Source organism: Hippocampus bargibanti, linkage group LG02, assembly GCF_051943395.1.
Source record: "Hippocampus bargibanti isolate YZ-2025 linkage group LG02, ASM5194339v1, whole genome shotgun sequence".
Classification (NCBI taxonomy): domain Eukaryota; kingdom Metazoa; phylum Chordata; class Actinopteri; order Syngnathiformes; family Syngnathidae; genus Hippocampus; species Hippocampus bargibanti.
In genome coordinates this window covers 35,183,726-35,205,238 of record NC_142735.1, presented here as the reverse complement: position 1 = coordinate 35,205,238, position 21,513 = coordinate 35,183,726, and the positions used below count along the sequence as shown (strand labels likewise).

At 40.1% G+C, this 21,513-nt stretch overlaps 1 protein-coding gene across 9 annotated transcripts in view; it reads left to right on the top strand.

Moving 5' to 3' along the window:
* Positions 1 to 15,957, top strand: part of LOC148902531 (rap guanine nucleotide exchange factor 2-like) — a 131,856-nt gene extending 115,899 nt beyond the window's left edge. For 7 of the 9 annotated variants that reach the window (XM_088991153.1, XM_088991152.1, XM_088991150.1 and 4 more), the window contains 10 exons: positions 316 to 527; positions 1,783 to 1,906; positions 3,120 to 3,143; positions 4,323 to 4,546; positions 5,992 to 6,159; positions 8,109 to 8,261; positions 10,162 to 10,360; positions 12,540 to 13,033; positions 14,335 to 14,712; positions 15,529 to 15,957. In XM_088991153.1, the coding sequence (XP_088847279.1) occupies positions 316 to 527; positions 1,783 to 1,906; positions 3,120 to 3,143; positions 4,323 to 4,546; positions 5,992 to 6,159; positions 8,109 to 8,261; positions 10,162 to 10,360; positions 12,540 to 13,033; positions 14,335 to 14,669 (1,933 nt within the window). In that variant the 3' untranslated portion in view covers positions 14,670 to 14,712; positions 15,529 to 15,957. The remainder of the gene's footprint in view (positions 1 to 315; positions 528 to 1,782; positions 1,907 to 3,119; positions 3,144 to 4,322; positions 4,547 to 5,991; positions 6,160 to 8,108; positions 8,262 to 10,161; positions 10,361 to 12,539; positions 13,034 to 14,334; positions 14,713 to 15,528) is intronic. The other 2 variants (XM_088991147.1, XM_088991148.1) reach the window with 2 other exon arrangements.
* The last annotated feature ends 5,556 nt before the right edge of the window (positions 15,958 to 21,513 follow it).

The window sequence follows — 21,513 nt, the reverse complement described above, 5'->3', positions numbered from 1 at the left end:
GTTATCTATTAGCTAGCTAGTTAGTTAGCTGGCTATCTATTGCTATCTATTGGCTAGCTAGCTGGCTGGCTATCTATTAGCTATCTAGTGGGTAGCTAGCTAGTTGATTGGCTATCTGTTGGCTATCTTTTAGCTAGCTAGCTAGTTTTTTTTTTTATTCTGGGTTGAATGAATAGATCATTCATTGGGGGTGTGCCTTATATTTCCGTTTATTTATTTATTGGGTTAGTTGCTACAGTTGTTGGTTGTCAAATTTTTTATATTTATGTTTTTATTATTCCTTTTTTTTTTCTCCTTGTGTGCGTCCTCACTCAGCGGCTTGAACTTGGCCCCCGTCTCTCGTCTTCGGGGAACGTGGGAGAAGCTTCCCAGCAAGTATGAGAAGCTCTTCGGCGACCTGCAGGACTTGTTCGATCCCTCCAGGAACATGGCCAAGTACCGAAACGTCCTCAACAACCAGAACCTGCAACCGCCAATCATCCCCCTCTTCCCCGTCATCAAGAAGGACCTCACCTTCCTCCATGAAGGTACGTTCATCACAACGTATTTTTTTTTTGTACAATTTGCCATTTTATCCATTAGCCAGCGAGCTAACTTTCTATCTATTTGAGTTATTTCTGGTTGAGTGAAGTTGTGGCAGCCGCTGCTCACCCGCAGAAAATTTTTTTGCTATCAGCTATCTCGCCGGCGAGCTGACTAACTACATGGCTACTATTGATTGTATGGCTGTCTTGCTTGTTAGCTATTAATTACATGGCTATCTAGCTAGCTAACTATTAATTATATAGCTCGATAGCTAATAGCTAGCTATTAGTTATATAGCTATTTGTCTAGCCAGCCAAGAGCTAGATTTCTATCTATTTGAGTTACTTCCGGGTTGAGTGAACGCTGGCGCGTGTGGCTGCCGCTGCTCACCCACAGAAAAAAAAACGTATCCTGTGACTGTAAAGTGACCTTGAGAGTTTTGAAAGGCACTTAGAAATGAAATGTATTATTATTATTATTATTATTATACACCGGAAAATACGTTATTTTGTTAAATGTTACAGAATTTTGCGCTATAAACGTAAATAACTAAAAATAACATTCTGTGTATTAGCTAACTAGCGATCTAGCTAGCTATTAGATATATATAGCTATCAAGGTGGCTAGCTAGCTATCTAACTAGCTATCTGTTGGCTATCTATTAGCTATCTACTAGCTGACTTGCTAGATTTCTATTTGAGTTACTTCCGGGTTGAGCAAACGCTGGCGCGTGTGGCTGCCGCTGCTCACCCACAGAAAAAAAAACTTATCCTGTGACTGTAAAGTGACCTTGAGAGTTTTGAAAGGCGCTTAGAAATGAAATTTATTTGAATATTATTATTATTATTATTATCTATTAGCTGGCTATTAACTTTTTATATTTATATTTATATTTATAAAAGCATAATGTGCACATGCGTGGTAATATTATTGCATGCATTACTTGATGTATTTGCCTCTATATTTATTTATTTGCTATCTATTTGCTACCTTTTTGCTATCTATTAGCTATCTCGCCGGCTAATTAGCTGGCTAGCTATTGATTGTATGGCTGTCTAGCTAGCTAGCTATTAATTACATCTATTGTCAAAAACGTATGGTATAAAATGTTAGTGGTCCTCACAAGACTAGTCATACAAACACACACACACATACACGTATATGAATATGATGTCTGAAAAGAAACATGAACATAACTTTGTGAGTTATTGTCGCATTGTTTTGTTTCTCCGTGAATACGTCACATGTTGGCGCCAGGTAACGACTCCAAAGTTGACGGCCTGGTGAACTTCGAGAAGCTGCGAATGATCGCCAAAGAGATCCGCCACGTGGGCCGCATGGCCTCCGTCAATATGGACCCCAACCTCATGTTCAGGACAAGGTACGCAAGCCTCCAGAGCACAAATTAAAAATAAATTTAAAAAATTAAAAATACATACTAAAATCAGTGGCGGGCCGTGGATTTCATTGCTAGGCCTTCAGTAGTGCTACATCTCAGACGTAGCACGATTCACACCGCTAATAGCTAATATGGCTGGCGCGTGAAGCTGAAAAGTGACCCTAGGAGTTTTGAAGGGCGCTTGGAAATGAAGTGGATTATTATTATTATTATTATTATTATTATTATTATTATTATTAGTTTGTCACTTATAAATAGCTAACTAATAGACAGCTAATAGCTAGATAGGTAGATAGCTAGATAGCTAGATAGATATATATCTAACAGATAGCAAATAGATAGGTAAGTAGCTCAAATAGATAGAAAGCTAGCTAACTAATAGACAGCTAATGGATAGATAGATAGATAGATAGATAGATAGATAGATAGATAGATAGATAGATAGATAGATAGATAGATAGATAGATAGATAGATAGATAGATAGATAGATAGCTAATAGATAGATAGATAGATAGCTAATAGCTAGATAGATTGATAGCAAAATAGATAGCTAATAGCTAGATAGATAGATAGCTAGTAGCTAGATAGATCGATAGCTAATAGATAGAAAATAGCTAGATAGATCGATAGCTAATAGATAGCAAATAAATAGGTAGCTATTTGATGCTCCAGGGCCTGCAGACCAGATTGTGAAGGCATCCAGGAAGATTTCTGACCCCGGTAACAAAAGATGGCTGAAATGTGATTGGTTGAATGCTTAAATCCCAAAAAAAAAAAAAACATGCGTATGGAATTAGCTCAACAGGGGAAAAGGAAGCTGAAAGACCATTTGAAATGATTTCATTAGAATTCATGGACAAAATAGAATTCACATCGATCCGTGATTCAGATATTATAGGCCAGCAGAGAAGGCTTTGCAGGCCTTGACGGTCCGCCACTGTCTAAAATGTATTATAACTCTGTGAAAGACTTAGAGAAGCCTTCTGCTTTTGTCATTAGATGAAGTTCTTCTTCTGTGCGTCTTCTTCTTCTGTGGTTTTTTTTTTTTTTTTCTTAACGCGGTGGTGTTTGATTTTCTTTGGTGGTCTCTGGTGCTCTTTCCTGTCCCTTAAAAGCTTTGTTTTGTCTTCTTCTTCTTTGCTCATCCACCCTCTGCCCCCCACGCCCGCCATTTTGTCTGTTCATGGCCTCTAGGAAGAAGAAGTGGAGAAGTTTAGGGTAAGTTTTATCTGTGCTTCCACATTTCTTTACTGGCTTTTCCCCTTCAACTGAATCACTTGAATGACTTTACGAACGATATTACATAAAGACACCTCTTTTATTTTGAAATCTGGCCTATTTTGTTGAGAAGCTAACCTATACATTGATTCTTTAAAGGACAACCGACACCTACGAACAAGCTGCGTCCATAATTTGTAAAATGACTTCAAATGACTTCTACTGAGCGCATTTGACAAATATTCCACCACATATAGCTCGATTTTACTTTTTAAAAGTCGCGCTGAATATTCAGGAAGTCTTGTTTTCGGGTTGATATCTATCTATTAGCTATCTAGCTAGCTGGCTGTCTTATTAGCTATCTATCCAGATAGCTGGCTATCTATTAGCGATCTAATAGCTGGCCATCTATTAGCTAGCTAGCTTTCTATCTATTTGAGTTACTTCCGGGTTTAGTGAACGCTAGCGCATGTTGCTGCCGCTGCTCATCCGCAGGAAAACTGATCCTGTGACTGTATCTATTAGCTATCTATCCAGATAGCTGGCTATTTGTTAGCGATCTAATAGCTGGCTATCTATTAGCTAGCTAGCTTTCTATCTATTTGAGTTACTTCCGGGTTGAGTGAACGCTAGCGCATGTGGCCGCCGCTGCTCACCCGCAGAAAACTGATCCTGTGACTTTAAAGTGACCTTGAGAGTTTTGAAAGGCGCTTAGAAATAAAACGTATTATTATTATTATTATTATTATTATTATTATTATTATTATTATTATTATTATTATTATTATTATTATTATAGCTAGATTTTTAGGGGGATTTAATCTCCGTAGATTGATCCGTTTCTCATGATTTGTTAAAAGTCATCTTGTAACCTTTTCGAATGTAGCTTGCTATCTATTAGCGATTTATTAGCTAGCTAGCTTACTATCTATTAGCTATCTATTGCAAATTTCCCCATTGTGGGACAAATAAAGGTTTTCTGATTCTGATTCTGATTAGCTATCCAGCTAGATGGCTATCTATTAGCTGGCCGCTATCTATTATAAAGCCGCTTTCTTCTTCTGCATGTCATATTTTCACGTTCCTTTTGTAACACAAGACTCCAATTCAAAATGGCGGCGTATTATTAATCTCCATCATGGCTACTTTCTTTTGTGTTTTTTTTTTTGTTTTTTTTAGCTCCCTCAGTCAAGGTAGCGCCAATTCGGCCGTGCTGGACGTGAACCAGACGGGCGGTCACAAGAAGCGAGTGCGACGCAGCTCCTTCCTCAACGCCAAGAAGCTTTACGAGGACGCGCAGATGGCGCGTAAGGTCAAGCAGTATCTGGCCAACCTCAACCTGGAGACCAACGAGGAGAGCCTGCAGACGCTCTCGCTGCAGTGCGAATCCTCCGTCAGTACACGTGAGTCGTCGTCGTGGTCGTGGTCGTGTCATACATTTCAAGCAAACATTTATAAGCGCCTTTCAAAACTCTCAAGGTCACTTTATGGTCTCAGGATACGTTTTTCTGTGGGTGAGCAGCGGCAGCCACACCCGCAATAACTCCAAGAGATAGAAAGCTAGATCGCTAATAGATAGCCAATAGATTGCCAGCTAGACAACTAGCTATATAACTAAGAGATAGCCAGCTAGATAGCTAATAGATAGCCACTTAGATAGCCAGCTCGCCAGCTAGATAGTCAATAGATATCAAATAGATAGCCAGCTAGGTAGCCGGTTTTATTGACCTTTGTCCATTATGATACGCATACACGTACTCTACTGCCCCCCGGTGGCCAGCATCAGTAATAGAAAATGGTTGAATTTCACACAATGACCAAGTCAATAATAATAATAATAATACATTTCATTAATAAGCGCCTTTCAAAACTCTCAAGGTCACTTTACAGTCAAGTTTTTCTGTGGGTGAGCAGTGGCAGCCACATGCACCAGCGTTCACTCAACCCGGAAGTAGATCAAATAGATAGAAATCTAGCTAGCTAAGAGTTACCTAATAATCACTCAACCCGGAACTAACTCAAATAGCTAAAAGGTAGCTAAAAATAGAGAGCTAGCTAGCTAGCTCGATAGCTAGCCAGCCAGTTAGCAAATTGAGAGCTAGCTAGCTAGCTCGATGCCTAATAGCTAGCTAGATATCTAGCCAGCTAGATAGCAAATAGAGACCTAAATAAATGGACGCCGCTGCGAGAAAGCTAGCAAGCTAGCTAGATAGGTAGCCAGCCAGCTATATAGCTATATAGCTAATAGATCAGCTCACAAACATAATTGGTTCCCAGGAAGTATGTGTGAGGCGAAAAGTTCGTCTTCCGAATATTTATTTCCCATAAGAAACCATTAAAATGAGAATAATCCGTTCCCAGGTCCCCATAAAACATAATTTTCTCCAAAAATAAGCCTTAAAACTACACAAAATAGACCTTATTTCATGTATAAAAATGTGCTATTTTATTGTAATTAAAGAAATAAACTGTTCTGTATAATAAAGTGGTTTTATTTACCTTTGTGATGGTCGTTGATGTAGTTGCCTCTTGATGAAGTAGCCGTGCTTTCTCTGCGATAATACCCTCACTCACACTGTCCCCCTGCGAGTTGCTTTTGGTTAATCCAAATCAACAGCAGTTTTTCAACCTCTTCTATTTATTACCTGAGACCGTTGCTTAGACAACACGGAAACACCCTTAGCCACACGTAGCAATGGTCGACTTAGCATACTGGTAGTGGGACGCTAAGTCATACAAACGCGCACCCGGTTTGTGTTTTTCGATGATCTCCTTATTTTCAGCATCCATCCAAAACCCGACGCATGTGTTCCCAACCCTACTTGACTTGTGTTATCATTGTCTCCAGTGCCCAAGAATTCGGGTGTCCGACGGGCGGACACGTCCCCCGTGGTGTCCAGAGCAGCCAGCCAGCAGAGGGGACAGCTGGCTAAAGGCTCCCAATCCCTCCAGGTGCCCGCGGTGGCCCTTTACCCATCACGCAAGAAGGTGCCCGTCAAGGACCTTCCTCCCTTCGGTAAGACATCACATCACCGTTATTAGGAAGAGGAAATATTGGAACCATATTGATTTTGGATTTGCCTTTTTTGGTCTCGCAGCAAATTGATTAATAAAAGATGAAAGGAATGAAAGAAGTAGAAAAACAAAAAAAACATGAGCTGCTAGAAAGGCAGCTGCTGTAAAGGCAGCCATTCTCGCGGCGCCAAATAAACACCCAACTGAGCAAATAACCAATCGGACCACTCATCCACGTAACTAAGTACAGGTAACATCCGAGTTAAGACCGGTGCGAGTTACGACCATCCGTACTTACGACCACAATTCGACATAATTCTACGCCTGGCACAGCAATGCGCAAGCAGCCGGCAACGCGTACTACCATTTTGGCCAGCCGGCATGTCACACACTTGCACAGCAATCTACTGCGTGACTACACTCAATACAGTAGTTGTACAGTGTCTCCTGTAGTACTGTACACTGATTTTTTTTTCCCTTCGGCGTCCGCCTGAGTCCGAGCATGTGTATCGGGTGACCACTTCTGGCCGTTAGCAGAGAGAGCGATTTTTCAACAGCGCACATGCGTGGGAATCCGTGCATCTTTGGGTCAGCAAAACGCGCAAGTATAAAATTTATAAATGAACTGTACAGTAAACAGTTTTGTATACATTACAGGTACAGTTATACAGTAATAAAAATCGATAATATGCAATATAAAATCAGAAAAACGACACTATAAAATTTATAAATGAACTGTAAAAGGTAACATTACAGGTATAACAGTAATAAAAATCGATATATGAAATATAAAATCATTAAAAGAACTGTACAATAAACAGTTTTGTATACATTACAGGTACAGTTACACAGTAATAAAAATCGATAATATGCATACAGTTACACAGTAATAAAAATCGATAATATGCAATATAAAATCAGAAAAACGACACTAAAAGGTAAGTATAAAATTTATAAATGAACTGTACAATAAACAGTTTTGTATACATTACAGGTACAGTTATACAGTAATAAAAATCGATAATATGCAATATAAAATCAGAAAAACGACACTAAAAGGTAAGTATAAAATTTATACATGAACTGTACAATAAACAGTTTTGTATACATTACAGACAGTAATACAGTTATACAGTAATAAAAATCAATAAATAAACATGCAATATAAAATCAGAAAAACGACACTAAAAGGTAAGTATAAAATTTATACATGAACTGTACAATAAACAGTTTTGTATACATTACAGGTACAGTTATACAGTAATAAAAATCAATAACATGCAATATAAAATCAGAAAAACGACACTAAAAGGTAAGTATAAAATTTATAAATGAACTGTACAATAAACAGTTTTGTATACATTACAGGTACAGTTATACAGTAATAAAAATCAATAACATGCAATATAAAATGATAAAAACGACACTAAAATGTAATTACTGTATAACATTTATAAATTGTACAGTAAACAGTGTTGTATACATTACGGCAAATTCGCGGCGAATTGGCATTTTCGTGTTTATTATGTTTGTTAAAGTCATTATAAGTGCCTTGCACGCTGGGTCTGAGAGCATATTGGCATATTTGACAATACTGACTTTGACTTTGATTACAGGTACAGTTATACAGTCATAAAAATCCATAATCCGAAATATAAAATGATAAAAATGACACTAAAAGTTATAAAAATTAACAAATGAACTGTAAACAGTTTGTTATATAGTAGTATTCAATAGAAAACGTTGCTTAAAAACAACAAATTGACATCGTGTACTAACTATCCTGTCGCGTAAAGGTCACGTCGGCCATTTTGAATGGATTTCGACTTACGACCGTTTTGTCGGAACGGAACCCGGTCGTAACTCGGATGTGACCTGTATATATTTAAATGGTGCACGTGGACAAACAATCAATGTGAGGGTCAATAACTCCGTCCATCTTTGTTTCAGGCACCAGTTCGCCGCAGTCTCTGAAGAAGATCCTTTCCCTGTCCGAAGAAGCCAGCGAGCGCCATCGCAGGCATCCGGACGACGCCGCGGTATCCAACGCCCCTTCGCAGCTTCCCTCTCCGCCCGGCTCCCCGCAGAGCTCCCCCAAAAAGGGTAAGGAAGACCACCAATGTGGCACTGTGGTGCACTTACACCCCCTACTGGTTGGCCTCTGCATTACACATCACAGAGCTGAGTTATCAAGTGTAATTAATCTTATGATCATAATAATAATAATAATACATTTCATTTATAAGCGTCTTTCAAAGCTTGCATGGTCACTGACCAGTCACAGGATAAGTTTTTCAGTGGGTGAGCAGCGGCAGCCACAAAGTCAGTCAGTCAGCTTTATTGTCAAATATGCTAATATGCATGACATACAGCACTAGCGTTCACACAACCCGGAAGTAAGTCAAATAGATAAAAAAGCTAGCTAGCTAATAACTATTTATTCATTTTTATTTGTTTATTTATTGTATTGTCAGCTTCTGTAATTGCTATTTACTACACCTACGTATTTTCCGGTGTATAAGGCGCACCCCCAATGAATGGTGTATTTTCAAACTGTAACATCCGACTTACGACCGGCTCGACTTACGACCACCCGTAGTTACAACCATGACCGCCAGACCCTCTTTTTTTAATTTAAATTCTACGCCTGGCAGTGCAACGTGCTAGCAGGCCGGCAACACGTACGACAATTTTGGCTCCGAGTCTATTCAACATTTTGAATGGATTTCGACTTACGACCATTTTGACTTACGACCGTTTGATCGGAAACGGAACTCGGATGTTACCTGTATAAGGTGCGCCAGACTCGATGTGCGTTTTATGTGCGAGAGCGTCCCTGAGGGCAATCAGAATCATTTTTATTGCCACTTATGTAGAACATACAAGGAATTTGCTGCACTAGTATCATCATAACAAAAATGGAGGCGCTATACAGTTCTATTTGGATTACTGTTACGAGAGTTAATATTGGCTATCGAGCTAGCTGGCTGGCTATCCATTAGCTATCTATTGGCTAGCTAGCTAGTTGGTTGGCTGGCTGTCTTTTAGCTTTCTATTAGCTATCAGGCTGGCTAACTTGCCATCTATTAGTTATCTTTCCAGCTTGCTAGCTGGCTCTTAGCTATCTATTATCTATTGGCTATCTATCCGGCTAGCTGGATATCTTTTAGCTATCTATTAGCTGGCTGGCTGGTTAGCTGGCTATCTATTAGCGATCTATCAGCTGACTATCTATTAGCTATCTATGAGCTGGTTAGCTAGATAGCTTACTATCTATTAGCTGTCTATTAGCTAGCTAGCTTTCTGTCTATTTGAGTTACTTCCTGGTTGAGTGAACGCTGGCGCGTGTGGCTGCCGCTGCTCACCCACAGAAAGACTGATTATCTTTTAGCTACCTATTAGCTGGCTGGCTGGTTAGCTGGCTATCTATCAGCAATCTATTAGCTGGCTATCTATTAGCTGGTTATCTAGCTAGCTGACTATCTATTAGCTGGCTCTTAGCTATCTATTATCTATCCTATCCGGCTAGCTGGATATCTTTTAGCTATCTATTAGCTGGCTGGCTGGTTAGCTGGCTATCTATTAGCTGGCTATCTATTAGCTATCTATGAGCTGGTTAGCTAGATAGCTGACTATCTATTAGCTGTCTATTAGATAGCTAGCTTTCTGTCTATTTGAATTACTTCCTGGTTGAGTGAGCGCTGGCGCGTGTGGCTTCCACTGCTCACCCACAGAAAAACTGGATATCTTTTAGCTATCTATTAGCTGGCTGGCTGGTTAGCTGGCTATCTATCAGCAATCTATTAGCTGGCTATCTATTAGCTGGTTAGCTAGCTAGCTGACTATCTATTAGCTGTCTATTAGCTAGCTAGTTTCTGTTTATTTGAGTTACTTCCGGGTTGAGTGAACGCTGGCGCGTGTGGCTGCCACTGCTCACCCACAGAAGAACTTTGACTGTAAAGTGACCTTGAGATTTATTCCCGTTTTGCCGTATTTGTTGCAGGTTACAAGCGTCTGGGCGACTCCTACCCGTACTCGGACTGCAGTCAGAGCGAAATGTCGTCTCGCTCCAGCCTTCTCAGCAACTTGTCCTTTGAGGACGAGCGGCGGTCGAGGCATTCGGGGGGCGTCTCCGAGTCCCACGTGGGGGGAGCGCGCCTAGAACGGCGGGCCGCCACCGATCCCGATCAATACAGCCTCGGGTAGGTGATGACGGTTTCGCTGGACAAACTTCAAAAGAAAGACTTCAGGAAACAGCTTTAGAAAATAGCTAGCCTGATTTCCAGTGGATAAGGCGCAACCATTTTCCAAATATGATATATTAATGTAGAAAAGATTTCCAAATAATAGTAATTATTATTAATATTATTATACATTTGATTTCTAAGCGCCTTTCAAAACTCTCAAGGTCACTTTACAGTCACAGGATACGGTCGCTAATAGATAGCTACCTAGCCAGCTAGATAGCTAATAGATAGCTAATAGAAAGATATAGTAATAATAATAATAATAATACATTTCATTTATGAGCGGCTTTCAAAACTCTCAAGGTCACTTTACAGTCACTAGATAGCTTAACGATAGCTAGCTAGATAGTTAGCTAGATAGCTAGCAAGCCAGCTAGACAGCTAATAGATAGCAAATAAATAGTTCGGTAGCTAGCTAGCTAATAGATATAGTATTAATAATAATACATTTCATTTTTAAGCACCTTTCAAAACTCCCAAGGTCACTTTACAGTCACAGGATACAGTCGCTAATAGATAGCTAACTAGCCAGCTAGATAGCTAATAGATAGCTAATACATACATATAGTAATAATAATAATAATACATTTCATTTATGAGCGGCTTTCAAAACTCTCAAGGTCACTTTACAGTCACTAGATAGCTAAACGATAGCTAGCTAGATAGTTAGCTAGATAGCTAGCAAGCCAGCTAGACAGCTAATAGATAGCAAATAAATAGTTCGGTAGCTAGCTAGCTAATAGATATAGTAATAATAATAATAATACATTTCATTTTTAAGCAGGTCACTTTACAGTCACAGGATACAGTCGCGAATAGATAGCTACCGAGCCAGATAGATAGCTAAATGATAGCTAGCTAGATAGCTAGCAAGCCAGTTATAGACAGCTAATAGATAGCTAATAGACAGTAAATAAATAATTAGGTAGCTAGCTAATAGATACAGTAATAATAATAATACATTTCATTTATAAGTACCTTTCAAAACACTCAAGGTCACTTTACAGTCACAGGATACAGTCGCTAATAGATAGCTACCTAGCCAGCTAGATAGCTAAACGATAGCGAGCTAGATAGCTAGCAAGCCAGTTAGACAGCAAATAGATAGCAAATAAATAGTTCGGTAGCTAGCTAGGAAATAGATATAGTAATAATCATAATAATACATTTAATTTATAAGCACCTTTCAAAACTGTCAAGGTCACTTTCCAGTCACAGGATACAGTCGCTAATAGATAGCTACCTAGCCAGCTATATAGCTAAACGATAGCTCGCAAGACAGCTAGACAGCTAATTGATAGCTTATAGATAGCAAATAAATAGTTAGGTGGCGAGCTAGCGAATAGATACCGTAATAATAAGAATACATTTCATTTATAAGCACCTTTCAAAACTATCAAGGTCGCTTTACAGTCACAGGATACATTTTTCTGTAGGTGAGCAGCGGCAACCACACGCACCAGCATTCACTCAACCCGGAAGTAAATCAAATAGATAGAAAGCCAGCTAATAGATAGCTAATATATTGCCAACAGATAGCTAGCTAGAGAGCCAGCCACCTAGATAGCTATTTAGCTAATAGCTAGCTATCTAGATAGCTGGTTCAATCCGCTTCAATTCCAAGCCGCGACCGTTCCATCTGCTCTATAAATACAGTCGAGAGCAGTTCTGGAGGACGAAAGCGTCCTTTTCACCAGTGGAACGGGGACGTCATGGTGAAATGTGCGCATCTGCTACAAGCTAACTATTGAAAGCAAACACGAAGCTGTAGCATCCATTGCCGATGAGAGATTGTCTCACACCTCCTGTCCCACGTCAATCCGCTTCAATTCCAAGCCGCGACCCTTCCGTGTGCTCTATAAATACAGTCGAGAGGAGTTCTGGAGAATCAAAGCGTCCTTTTCACCAGTGGAACGGGGACATCATGGTGAAATGTGCGCATCTGCTACAAGCTAACTATTGAAAGCAAACAGGGCGCTGTAGCAATAACGAAAAGAGATTGTCTTGTATCTCCTGTCCCACGTCAATCCGCTTCAATTCCAAGCAGCGGCCGTTCCAAATGCAGTTGAGAGTTGCGATGGACAACAGTTGCGGGTTTACAGAGCAGAATGTGACCCGGGTGGCCTTTTCGCAGGTCTTACACGTCGATGCAGGACTGCCGAGGCATCTACGCCGGTTGCCCGACGGTGCTGTCGTCGCCCAGCGCCGAAGAGCTGAGCCAAGACCAGGGCGACCGGGTGTCGCTGGACGCGGCCGACAGCGGGCGCGGCTCCTGGACGTCTTGCTCGTCCGGTTCCCACGACAACATCCAGACCATGCAGCAGGGCCGCAGCTGGGAGACGCTGGCCTTCGGCGGGGGGCTGGCGCCCGCCGGCACTCCGGAGGCGCTGCTGTGGGCGGCGCAGGCGCGAGGCAGCTGGGCGTCGGCCGGATCCTCGTCGTCGTCGTCCGCCGCCTACTGGGGCGAGGATTCGGAGGGCGACACCGGCACCATCAAGCGGCGCGGCGGCAAGGACGTCAACGCCGACCCCGAGACCTGCAGCATCACGTCCACCGGCTCCGAGGACGCCAGGCAGGCGGGGCGACCTTCGCCCTCGCCCGTCAACGCCGCCTGTAAAGGACTCATCGGTGAGTTCGAAGGAAAGACACCTTTCAGGGGTCAAAAGCTAGCTAGCTAGCTCTTGTTTAGCTAGCTAGCTAGCTGGCTATCTATTAGCGACTGTATCCTGTGACTGTAAAGTGACCTTGACAGTTTTGAAAGGCGCTTATAAATGAAATGAAATGCTAATAGATAGGCAGCTAGCTAGGTAGCCGTATAACTAATAGATAGCCAGCTAGATAGCTAGTGAGCAAGCCAGATAGCTAATTGATAGCAAATAGATAGCCAGCCAGGTAGCTAGCTAGATAGCCAGCTGGGTATTAACCATAATAGTCATAACAACAGCAATAATAATCATAATAATTACTGTATCTATTAGCTAGCTACCTACCTATTTATTTGCTACATCTTAGCTATCTATTAGTTGTCTAGCTGGCTTGCTAGCTATCTACCTAGCTATCGTTTAGCTATCTAGTGACTGTAAAGTGACCTTGAGAGTTTTGAAAGCCGCTCATAAATGAAATGTATTATTATTATTACTATATCTATTTATTAGCTATCTAGCTGTCTTGCTAGCGATCAAGCTAGCTAGCTGGCTAGGTAGTTATCTATTAGCGACTATATCCTGTGACTGTAAACTGACCTTGAGAGTTTTGAAAGATGCTTCCAAATCCAATGTATTATGATTATTACTGTATCTATTAGCTAGATAGCTACCTTTCTTTCTATTTGAGTTACTTCCGGGTTGAGTGAACGCTGGCGCATGTGGCTGCCGCTGCTCACCCACAGAAAATCTTATCGTGTGACTGTAAAGTGACCTTGAGAGTTTTGAAAGGCACTTATAAATGAAATGTATTATTATTATTATTATTATTAGTAGTAGTAGTAGTAGTAGTAGTAGTGTATCTATTAGCTAGCTAGCTACCGTACTATTTATTTGCTATTAGCTATCTATTAGCTGTCTAGCTGACTTGCTAGCTATGTAGCTAGCTATCGTTTAGCTATCTAGCTGGCTAGGTAGCTATCTGTTAGCAACTGTATCCTGTGACTGTAAAGTGACCTTGAGAGTTTTGAAAGGCGCTTAGAAATGAAATGTATTATTATTATTATTATTACTGTATCTATTAGCTAGCTAGCTACCTATTTATTTGCTATCTATTAGCTATCTATTAGCTGTCTAGCTAGCTATCGTTTAGCTATCTTGCTGGCTAGCTAGCTATCTATTAGCCACTGTATCCTGTGACCTTGAAAGTTTTGAAAGGCGCTTATAAATGAAATGGATTATTATGATTATAAAAGGTCATCATTATTTTGTGTTTGGTCCTGGAAGGTCGAAAAGAGGGTCGGTATCGCGAACCCCCGCCGACGCCGCCCGGTTACACGGCGCTGAACGTCTCCGAGTTGGCGGACGGGCAGACTCCGCCCCCGCCGGGCCCTAATCCCGCCACAACGGCGGCGAGTCGCCGCCCGCCCGACTACACCACGGCGCTGCAGCGCTCCCGCATGGTTACGCAATCCCCCGACTCGCAGGCCTATCAGAGAGGCGGCGGCGGCGGTGGCGGCGGCCATCGGCGCGACCATGACGACCGGGCGGCGGCGGAACAAGAGGAGGAGGACGGTGAGTCTGCTCATGCGCGGCGTACGACTCGCCCGTCATGGCCGTGACCTTATCGTACGGGAGGGGGTGCCCCCTCCGATCCCATCGCAGGTAAAAACTGATTAACAGATCGCTACAACTCACCCCGACCACACCCGCACCCGCACCTCACCCCGTGCATGCACGTGGATTCAAACCCGAACACTCACCACTTTCCACTAAATCGCCCCCCCCCCCCCCCAAAAAAAACCATTGTTTGTTCATGCATGCGAAGAGAAAATAAACATCATACAAATGAACATGTGAAATTACCCTATTTTCCGGTGTATACGGTGCACCCAAAAGCCTTGATTTTCCTTCCAAAAGATGACCCTGCGCCTTATCCACTGGTAAAAGTAAAGTCTGAATACCATTACAACAAATTAAAGCAACAATATTTGTGGTGATATACTTGAAATGCATGCTTTTACTCCATATTTTTCTCAGAAAATGGCAATTTGATGAAATGTACCGTATTTTCTGGTGTGTAAGGCAAAAAAAGTTCATCTGCCAAACATTAATTTCCCATAAGAAGCCATTAAAATGAAAATAATCCGTTCCCGAGTTCCCATAAAACATCATTTTCTACTAAATAAGCCTTAAAACTACATAAAATATACCTTATTTTATGTATAATAAATGTGATATTGTATTGTAATTAAAAAAAATAATTCGCTCCCATAATAGCAAAAGTACTCCACTCGATAACAAACCACGTCTACACTCAAAGAAAACTAGTCCGCCAGCCACCGTGGCAGCGTGTGGTTTGGTTCCTAAATGTATTATTATGATTATTAATATGAAAATTATCATGAAAATGAATCTAAACATTTCCAATGTGCTGATTTTAACCTGGACTGTTTTTTTTGTATTTTGTTCTCTCCGCAGATGACGAGCAGGTGTCGGCTGTCTGAGGCAAAAAAAACGAAAAACAACAAAAACCATTCATCAAAGCTACGTATGTGCCTGCTCTGCCTCCAGATTGGTGGATTCCACCCATTGGCTCCGCCCCCCCTGCGCCTTAAAGCATTATGGGGGTTGACGAACCCTGCATGCAAAAAAAAAATAAATAAATAAATACTGTGAAGAAGACGATGATGATGATGATGATGACATCCTGGCACTTTTGGGACAATATAAAGACTTTTTTTTTTAAATGAAAAAAATCCATCTGCACTAAAAAGAACCAACAACAACAAAAAACACAAGCAGCAGACATTTTGTGGACTCTTTAAATAAAGTTTTTTTTGCACTCCGGGAGATCAGAACATTAACGCCAGTATTAACACACACACACACAAAAAATCAACAAAAACATACATGACGAGCACTTTTGAGCACAAAAACCTCGCGGGACAACAAGCTCGTTGGACGCCAGGGTTACGATGACGTGGCAGGATCGCGTTATCGTCCAAAAAGCAGAAATTCCAAAAAGCACAATAAACAAGTGGAGGGAAGGGGGAGGGGCTAGGATGTGGCACCTGTCAATCATGTCCGCCGGCGTTGGCATTCAAAAGTCAAGTGAGAAAAAAAGCCTTATAATAATAATAATAATAATAATAATAATAATACATTTCATTTCTAAGTGCCTTTCAAAACTCTCAAGGTCACTTTACAGTCACAGGATAAGATTTTCTGTGGGTGAGCAGCGGCAGCCACACGCGGCAGCGTTCACTCAACCCAGAAGTAACTCAAATAGATAGAAAGCTAGCTAGCTAATATATTCAGTCACAATAATACAAATACAATTCTTTTAGAAGAATCTTTCAAAACTCTCAAGGTCACTTTACAGTCAAAGGATAAGTTTTCTGTAGGTGAGCAGCGGCAGCCACACGCGCCAGCGTTCGCTCAACCCGGAATAACTATAATAATAAAGAAAAAAGAAAGCTAGCCAGCCAGCTATCTACCTGGCCAGCTGGCTAGCTATTAACTATCTACAGTATTAACTAGCCAGCTAGCTCTCCATCTATTTGAGTAGCTAATAGATAGCCAACTTGATAGCTACCTAGATGGCTAAATGATAGCTAGCTAGATAGCTAGCAAGCCAGCTAAACAGCTAATAGATAGCAAATAAATAGTTAGGTAGCTAGCTAACTATTAGATAAAGTAATAATAACACATTTCATTTAGAAGCATCTTTCAAAACTCTCAAGGTCACTTTACAGTCACAGGATACAGTCGCTAATAGATAGCTACCTAGCCAGCTAGATAGCTATACGATAGCTAGCTAGATATCAAGCATGCCAGCTAAACAGCTCATAGATAACTAGCTCTCTATTAGCTAGCTATCTAGCTTTGTATCTATTTGAGTTACTTCCGGGTTGAGTGAACGCTGGCATATGTGGTTGCCACTGCTCACCCACTGCAAAATTTATCCTGTGACATTAAAGTGACCTTGAGTTTTGAAAGGCGCTTATAAATGAAATGTATTATTATTATTATTATTATTATTATTATTAACTGTATATTAGCTAGCTAGCTTTCTACTATTTAAGTAATTTCCGGGCTATCTATTAGCTATCTGGCTAGCTAGCTAGCTATGTAGCTTGCTATTTATTAGCTACATGGCTTTCTACCTTTCTAGTTACCTGTCTAGCTAGCTATCTATTAGTTATCTGTTAGCTAGCTAGCTAGCTTTCTATGTATTTAAGTTACTTCTGGGTTGAGTGAACGCTGGCGCATGTGGCTGCCGCTGCTCACCCACAGAAAACTTATCCTTTGTAAAGTGACCTTGAGAGTTTTGAAAGGCACTTAGAAATGACATGTATTATGATTATTATTATTATTGTTAGAATAGATAGTAGATAAATAGTTAGGTAGCAAGCTAGCTAATAGATACAGTAATAATATAATACTTATGACGCCATCTTCCTGCCCCCCCCCCCCCCTCGTAACAAACAAACAAAATGGACGCCAGCCGCAAAACTACCACTTGACTGAAGGACTTTTTTTCCTTTTTCTTGTTTTTTTTTTTGTCGACTTTGGTGGCGAAGGAATCGAACATAAAAGCTAAAATAAGTCTGCCAAAAAAGACATCCAGACATGATCAATCGATTAGATTCATGGATCGATCAATTCATCAGTTTGATTTTTCCTTCCTGTTTAACTCATTCACTGCCATTCACGAATGTATTCAGGAATTGAAAATATCATGTAGAGCGACTGAATTTGTCGGGCTGTTATTTTTTTTTTTTTTTTTTTTTTTTTTTTCATGCTTGGGTGCCGATAACGACCATGTATAGTAAGGCGTTTTTAGCACGAAAAAACGACCATGTATAGTAAGACGTTTTTTGTCGAAAAAAAACCGACCATGGATAGTAAGGTGTTTTTAGCACGAAAAAAACGACCATGTATAGTAAGGCTTTTTTTGCCGAAAAAAACGACCATGTATAGTAAGGCGTTTTTAGCACGGAAAAAACAACCATGTATAGTAAGGCATTTTTAGCCGGAAAAAACGACCATGTATAGTAAGGCTTTTTTTGCCGAAAAAACGACCATGTATAGTAAGGCGTTTTTAGCACGAAAAAAACGACCATGTATAGTAAGGCTTTTTTTGCCGAAAAAAAACGACCATGTATAGTAAGGCGTTTTTAGCACGGAAAAAACAACCATGTATAGTAAGGCATTTTTAGCCGGAAAAAACGACCATGTATAGTAAGGCGTTTTTAGCACGAAAAAAACGACCATGTATAGTAAGGCTTTTTTTGCCGAAAAAAAAACGACCATGTATAGTAAGGCGTTTTTAGCACGGAAAAAACAACCATGTATAGTAAGGCATTTTTAGCCGGAAAAAACGACCATGTATAGTAAGGTGTTGTTAGGCGAAAAAAAGACCATGTATAGTAAGGCGTTTTTAGCACGAAAAAAACGACCATGTATAGTAAGGCGTTTTTAGCCCAGAAAAACGACCATGTATAGTAAGGCGTTTTTAGCCGAAAAAAACGACCATGTATAGTAAGGCTTTTTTTGCCGAAAAAACGACCATGTATAGTAAGGCGTTTTTAGCACGAAAAAAACGACCATGTATAGTAAGGCGTTTTTAGCCCAGAAAAAACGACCATGTATAGTAAGGCGTTTTTAGCCGAAAAAAACGACCATGTATAGTAAGGCTTTTTTTGCCGAAAAAACGACCATGTATAGTAAGGCGTTTTTAGCACGGAAAAAACGACCATGTATAGTAAGGCGTTTTTTAGCCGAAAAAAACGACCATGTATAGTAAGGCTTTTTTTGCCGAAAAAACGACCATGTATAGTAAGGCGTTTTTAGCACGAAAAAAACGACCATGTATAGTAAGGCTTTTTTTGCCGAAAAAAACGACCATGTATAGTAAGGCGTTTTTAGCACGGAAAAAACGACCATGTATAGTAAGGCGTTTTTAGCCGAAAAAAACGACCATGTATAGTAAGGCTTTTTTTGCCGAAAAAACGACCATGTATAGTAAGGCGTTTTTAGCACGAAAAAAACGACCATGTATAGTAAGGCTTTTTTTGCCGAAAAAAACGACCATGTATAGTAAGGCGTTTTTAGCACGGAAAAAACAACCATGTATAGTAAGGCATTTTTAGCCGGAAAAAACGACCATGTATAGTAAGGCGTTTTTAGCACGGAAAAAACGACCATGTATAGTAAGGCGTTTTTAGGCAAAAAAAAAAGACCATTTATAGTAAGGCGTTTTTAGGCAAAAAAAAGACCATGTATAGTAAGGCGTTTTTAGCCCAGAAAAACGACCATGTATAGTAAGGCGTTTTTAGCCGAAAAAAACGACCATGTATAGTAAGGCTTTTTTTGCCGAAAAAACGACCATGTATAGTAAGGCGTTTTTAGCACGGAAAAAAACGACCATGTATAGTAAGGCGTTTTTAGGCAAAAAAAAAGACCATTTATAGTAAGGCGTTTTTAGGCAAAAAAAAGACCATGTATAGTAAGGCGTTTTTAGCCCAGAAAAACGACCATGTATAGTAAGGCGTTTTTAGCCGAAAAAAACGACCATGTATAGTAAGGCTTTTTTTGCCGAAAAAACGACCATGTATAGTAAGGCGTTTTTAGCACGGAAAAAACGACCATGTATAGTAAGGCGTTTTTTGTCGAAAAAAAACGACCATGTATAGTAAGGCGTTTTTAGCGAAAAAAAGACCATGTATAGTAAGGCTTTTTTTGCCGAAAAAAACGACCATGTATAGTAAGGCGTTTTTAGCACGGAAAAAACGACCATGTATAGTAAGGCATTTTTAGCCGGAAAAAACGACCATGTATAGTAAGGCGTTTTTAGCCGAAAAAAACCACCATGTATAGTAAGGCTTTTTTTGCCGAAAAAAACGACCATGTATAGTAAGGCGTTTTTAGCACGAAAAAAACGACCATGTATAGTAAGGCTTTTTTTGCCGAAAAAAACGACCATGTATAGTAAGGCGTTTTTAGCACGGAAAAAACGACCATGTATAGTAAGGCATTTTTAGCCGGAAAAAAACGACCATGTATAGTAAGGCGTTTTTAGCACGAAAAAAACGACCATGTATAGTAAGGCTTTTTTTGCCGAAAAAAACGACCATGTATAGTAAGGCGTTTTTAGCACGAAAAAAACGACCATGTATAGTAAGGCGTTTTTTGTCGAAAAAAAAACGACCATGTATAGTAAGGTGTTTTTAGGCGAAAAAAAAGACCATGTATAGTAAGGCGTTTTTAGCACGAAAAAAACGACCATGTATAGTAAGGCTTTTTTTGCCGAAAAAAACGACCATGTATAGTAAGGCGTTTTTAGCACGGAAAAAAACGACCATGTATAGTAAGGCATTTTTAGCCGGAAAAAACGACCATGTATAGTAAGGCGTTTTTAGCACGGAAAAAACGACCATGTATAGTAAGGCGTTTTTAGGCAAAAAAAAAGACCATTTATAGTAAGGCGTTTTTAGGCAAAAAAAAGACCATGTATAGTAAGGCGTTTTTAGCCGAAAAAAACGACCATGTATAGTAAGGCTTTTTTTGCCGAAAAAACGACCATGTTTCGTAAGGCGTTTTTAGCACGGAAAAAACGACCATGTATAGTAAGACGTTTTTTGTCGAAAAAAAACCGACCATGTATAGTAAGGCTTTTTTTGCCGAAAAAACGACCATGTATAGTAAGGCTTTTTTAGCACGAAAAAAACGACCATGTATAGTAAGGCTTTTTTTGCCGAAAAAAACGACCATGTATAGTAAGGCGTTTTTAGCACGAAAAAAACAACCATGTATAGTAAGGCATTTTTAGCCGGAAAAAACGACCATGTATAGTAAGGCGTTTTTAGCACGAAAAAAACGACCATGTATAGTAAGGCGTTTTTAGCCCAGAAAAACGACCATGTATAGTAAGGCGTTTTTAGCCGAAAAAAAACGACCATGTATAGTAAGGCTTTTTTGCCGAAAAAAAACGACCATGTATAGTAAGGCATTTTTGACACGGAAAAAACGACCATGTATAGTAAGGCGTTTTTTGTCGAAAAAAAACGACCATGTATAGTAAGGTGTTTTTAGGCGAAAAAAACGACCATGTATAGTAAGGTGTTTTTAGCACGAAAAAAACGACCATGTATAGTAAGGCGTTTTTTTGCCGAAAAAAACGACCATGTATAGTAAGGCGTTTTTAGCACGAAAAAAACGACCATGTATAGTAAGGCGTTTTTAGCCCAGAAAAACGACCATGTATAGTAAGGCGTTTTTAGCCGAAAAAAACGACCACGTATAGTAAGGCTTTTTTTGCCGAAAAAACGACCATGTATAGTAAGCCGTTTTTAGCACGGAAAAAACAACCATGTATAGTAAGACGTTTTTTGTCGGAAAAAAAACGACCATGTATAGTAAGGCGTTTTTAGCACGGAAAAAAACGACCATGTATCGTAA